This window comes from Gloeophyllum trabeum, assembly GCF_000344685.1.
Source record: "Gloeophyllum trabeum ATCC 11539 unplaced genomic scaffold GLOTRscaffold_00003, whole genome shotgun sequence".
Lineage (NCBI taxonomy): Eukaryota > Fungi > Basidiomycota > Agaricomycetes > Gloeophyllales > Gloeophyllaceae > Gloeophyllum > Gloeophyllum trabeum.
Window position 1 is genome coordinate 84,063 of NW_006920412.1, and position 4,833 is coordinate 88,895.

The 4,833-nt window shown below is 51.3% G+C and overlaps 2 protein-coding genes across 2 annotated transcripts; both read right to left on the minus strand.

Annotated features, from left to right (window-relative positions):
• Window positions 1–634: 634 nt before the first annotated feature.
• Window positions 635–2,025, minus strand: GLOTRDRAFT_37218 (kinase-like protein; the record flags this gene model as incomplete). Its single annotated transcript, XM_007864772.1, has 4 exons — window positions 635–991; window positions 1,043–1,350; window positions 1,405–1,721; window positions 1,787–2,025. The coding sequence occupies 4 exons, from the start codon at window positions 2,023–2,025 to the stop codon at window positions 635–637; spliced, it is 1,221 nt and encodes a 406-aa protein (XP_007862963.1).
• A 2,083-nt stretch (window positions 2,026–4,108) lies between these two features.
• On the minus strand, window positions 4,109–4,786 carry GLOTRDRAFT_126214 (uncharacterized protein; the record flags this gene model as incomplete). Its single annotated transcript, XM_007864902.1, has 2 exons — window positions 4,109–4,150; window positions 4,202–4,786. 2 exons carry the CDS (start codon window positions 4,784–4,786, stop codon window positions 4,109–4,111), a joined length of 627 nt encoding a protein of 208 aa, XP_007863093.1.
• Between the last annotated feature and the right edge of the window lie 47 nt (window positions 4,787–4,833).

Here is a 4,833-nt window from a genome sequence, read left to right on the forward strand (position 1 = left end):
CTCATGTGGGTCAGTGACATCATAGGTGGAGCTCAGTAGGATTATAGATATTCCACATAGCTTAGTCAGCCTATGGGCCACAGTGTATATAAACCCTGCAGCTCTGCTGCCTAATGACAAGGGTCGTTTATACGAGCTTTACCAGTAGCTACAGCATCCAACCAATACAGGTGAGTTGTGTAGGGCGCACTGTGCATGCTGCTGCCTCCATAACTCTTCATCAATTTCCAGGACAGAACTTAACACCTACAAATCTCCTGACAGACAAAGGTCAAACTCCCTTGCAGCATCATACCCCAAGTCATCCGGAAACGGTGATTTCGGAAGTGCGGCAAGAGGCCGCAGGCTGCGCTTGGCCAGTCGAGAGAGACAGAAAGTAAATCATATGCGGGCAAAAGTTCCTCGTACGCCGGTCTTCGACCAAAGACCCCGAAAGCACCGCCAGGAGATTCTGAGCGGCATCGAGCATGAAATTTTCTATCTGAAAGCTTTCGAAGAACGGGCATGATCATGAAGGGATCGTGAAAACAGATGTTTGCAGTTCGCACCCCTCAGCTATAGACGAAATTTCGTATCCCGACGGACGTACCACCTATAACGGAAGATGCAAGTTGTTCTCGGAATGCAGAGAGAGCTACGTAGGGTTAAGCCACGGATCGTTGCAGAGTTCAGCTGCCGTCGCTCTCTTCTCCGGCTCCCACTGCAGACATCTCCGCATGAAGCGCAAGAACTCCGCCTTCTCATCACCCTCCAGACGCTGCTCCCGCATCTCCAGCGTGATATTACTATTGAGAGGAATCATGGCAATCCACTGTCCGTTCCTATCAAAATAACGCTGGTGGATGAATTCCCGGTCGGCAGAACGCTCGAGGAGACTTGAGGGAGGGAGACCAATCACGTGAACCATTTGTCGCAGGTGGAACAGGTCAACCTCTTCTCCCTTCGAAGTGTACGGGTGAAAGAGAGGCTTCCTCTCAAACATGTGCCAGAGCTATCGAATTTTACTGCGCGTCAATGAGGTACGATTTCGTAGGTGACGTACCATAACCGCGGCGTTCCATACATCGACGGGATACGAGAAGGGGACGCAGAAGATGATCTCTGGTGCCCGATACGGGAAGGGCTCAATGTCGTCATAATAAGGTGTCGAAGTGTTGCCAGGACGAGCCTCGCCTAAATCAGTCAGTACAATGCCCGTCACATCATCAGGTATCATTGCATAAGGCGTGGTGTGCACAACGCGATCCCCATCGATTTTGCATGGGGAAGGATCGCTCGCTTCATGCTCTTCCATTGCTCGAAATACAGTATCAGTAGCCGTGCTGAGCAAGAAGTTCTCCGGGCGCAGGTCTAAGGATCCGCAAGTGATGAGGTCCGATCCAGACCATGCACTCTGAGGCTCACCGCAGTGGATCAAGTGTGCCTCCGTATGAAGTAACTTTAGAGCCTCGAAAATGCTCCGTGCCATGGTACGAAAGGACTTGAGGTCCTCCCAGCGGTGAGCAACGTGCTCGCCAAAGTGGGCGAGATTCGGACAGAGTGGCTGAAGGACAAAGCATTCATGAACATTACCCTCCGCGCCTCGTACAGCAAAGTTTTCCCAGCATTGCTGGACGACAGAAGACTTGCGTAACGGGCGTAAGCGCTGAAAGGCGGCCTTCTCGCGCGGGACGCTGGGATAATTGCTGGTACAGACTTTTATCACCACATACTTATTTTCCCTGTGATAGACGGACGCAGCTTATCTGAACAAGTGAAAATGTAACCAGAAGACGTGAAAACGTACAGAGAATCGCGAGCTAACCAGACGGTGGCCGAAGTACCATAGCCCAACTTCGACAGAATATGGTATCGAGATTGAAAAGTTTGCCCAATTCGGACTGGGTAGTAAGTGTTCTGGTCGTACCATGGAAATTTCTCTTCTTCCACTTTCTTGGTAGTTTCGAGCAGGGGGCGGCCATTGGAAGACGGGACGCGAGATAGCGACGTCCCTGTAGTAGACAGTCGTCGCACCCAGCGAAGCATCCTCGGCGGTTATTGGCACTTATTGCTGCTCAAGAGCACTCGTCACGGTGCTTCACGTTGACTAGAGACATACACAATTTGGTGCCCTCAGCTAGAGTGCCAGTGACTAAACCGGGCGCCTATATCTCTGGGAGAAAACCTTGGCCTAGAGAGCCTGAGCCCAGCGTAATATGATCACGACAATGAGCTAACTCTGGAATCGATTATTTCCCACGTTATCCGAACTTGAACGACCTTCACGCCGCCAGAACAATTGTGTCAATAGACTGTACTACCCTTACCTTTGCGCTGTGCTATAGACAATTGTCGGAAAGACCTCGCACCCTGCCTTCATGGCACTATTATACCGTGATACCACTGACAGGCATGCGCAATGGCCTGAGAAACGACAGCACATTCCTACGCTCCACCACGCGCACGACAAAGATGTATACAACTCGCCCTCGGCGTCTAACACTGCAGATGAGAAAACGAAGACCTCGCCGGGACCGCGTGTCCATACCTCCTGCTAGCTGCTAAGGATCCTATACTGTTGCAAGCCCGAGAGGACAGTTGAGAGCATGGTATTAAGAACGACTTACGTCTTACGGACCTAGCCTGCCGAAACCAAAGTGGTATACCATGAATCGAAAAGCCTCAGACATACGAGTGCCAAGATCGCAGTGAGGAGGAGGTCGAAAAGGGACCTTTTCGGCTCCAACAGTTTCGAATTTTTCAGAAGAAGGGGAGCATCGCACCGCTAGCCAACCATTCCTTTACTACGAAGCAAGTGAGTTTGACCTGCAGTACGACTCAGACTTTATGCTCATTATTGGCAATGCACAACCTTGGATGGCAATCTGGAATATCGATGAAGGATGTGATGTACGCCGTGTCCCGAAGATCACTGGGAGATGAGGCATGCTGGGGGCAGGCGAGCAGGCGAGAGGACCATCCCGAGATCTACACGCTACGGTAACTTGAAGCCCATTCCCTCTGGTGAGCCGTCCCGCAACTTACGAAAACCCGAGCTTAGGAGTGACTGAGAGAGCCAGTCAAGGGCTTTCCGCACACAAAGTACCATTCAAGACCGCGGCCGAGGCCGAGGCCTCCATGCACGGAGTGCCGGTCGCGACCCCTGCGACGAGCGCGCAGAAACCCGCGATGTGAACTTTCGGATACTGACTGCAACATACTGGAAATCACTCTCCGCATACCCAGCCAACACTTCTTCGAGTGTCCTCAGGTCTGCTGTTTGCTCACATCTACTGGAGTCGTGTCACTAGTAAGTCGCGAATCCTAGGGACATCTACAAGTGTACTGTGCGTGACCACGAACGACCTCCATCTGGCTGGTCTGTCTCTATTTCGTCGGTATTGCTCACGGATCCCGCCCCGGGTGTATGGGTATACATCCAGACCAGTACCTAAGTTAACGCATCTATTAATCTCCAGGGCTCGTGGCGTTGACATTCCTTTGCATCTGTATTGCCGTGGTCCTATTCAAAATGACGGATATAGTACTTTGCCCGCGCATCTGGTTTTGGTCGGTGGTCATCTTTCGAATTATGTGGCTTGGTTCGACTGACTAAATCGTGTATATACCACGCATGCACACATGGGTCAGTCTCGTCATTCTACCCTAGCTGGCTTTATACTGCGCGGCAGACTTCGTTGGCATATTGGCTTCGTTAGCGAGTATTACCATTCGCGTAAGCCGTTCCAGTCCAGCTTCACCTCCAGTGCTGACTATGTATGGACCTTCAGTTGGCACTGATGACCGGGGTTCATATTCTTCAATCCGGAGAAGCAATGTGAGCACTCGGAGGATCACAGGGAAATGGCTGACGACAATCATGGGACGTTGTGAGCGTGTCTTTGAAGAAGTGTGCGCGCCTCCGAGGCATGTCTCGCAGTGATCGACAGGAAGTCACCAACGTCTCGAGTGCCGCGGATTTCATAGATACGAAGCCGGCACGAATATGACACTAGTAGATGACAGCCAGGAAGATCAGATTTCTGCACATTTTGTCGATGAGAGGAGAGCGATGTGACAGCTGTCAGGTGCCCATATTTGGTATGAGCTGCTACGCAATAAATCTGCATTAGATGTTCAAAATGTAGCAATACTCGTTTTTCTTGTCATACTGCAGGGTATATGTTAGAATGTGGCAATTCATAGTGACTTAGAAACCCACATCGTATAAGACTATATTGTCCGCAGTCAACGCCAAATCCCAGTATCCTCCCATAGGTCGAGGTACCTGGGGAGGCAAGCGGAAGGTCATCTTGGCACAAGGGTGAAACATTGAATGATCGATCCAAAACGTATCATCAGGGTCCATCGTAACGTGTTCTTGCATTTTTCCGGACTGCAATCCCCGTCGAAGCCTGTGGACTCGAAAGTCGAAGACTTCCGCCGTATCCTCTGCGGTGTGGTGGGCTGGGTGGAACCAGTCAACGAGGCGCTGAGAGGCGACCCCATGCATAGGTCGAGACAGATACTGATCATAATATACGGGGCCAGTCATCACCGTATATGACGGACCCCATTCTTCCCATGGGATGACGGGAGCGGACTGACCCAGCATCTGTCGGATTCTGGAAGTAAGCACCGACACTGGGACCACATGTGTAACCCGGAAGTTGTGCTCAGCGTCGAAGTCATCACTCTCGAAACACATTTGGACGGCGAGGTGCACGTCTGTCGGTGCCGCCCGAAAGAGAGCTGAGCCCTCCAGCTCGGGCAGAGACCCAAGGGACGAAATTGTGGAGAATTCCATAATGAGGATATGGTCATCATAGGATGGGTATTCGAACGTGAAGCAAG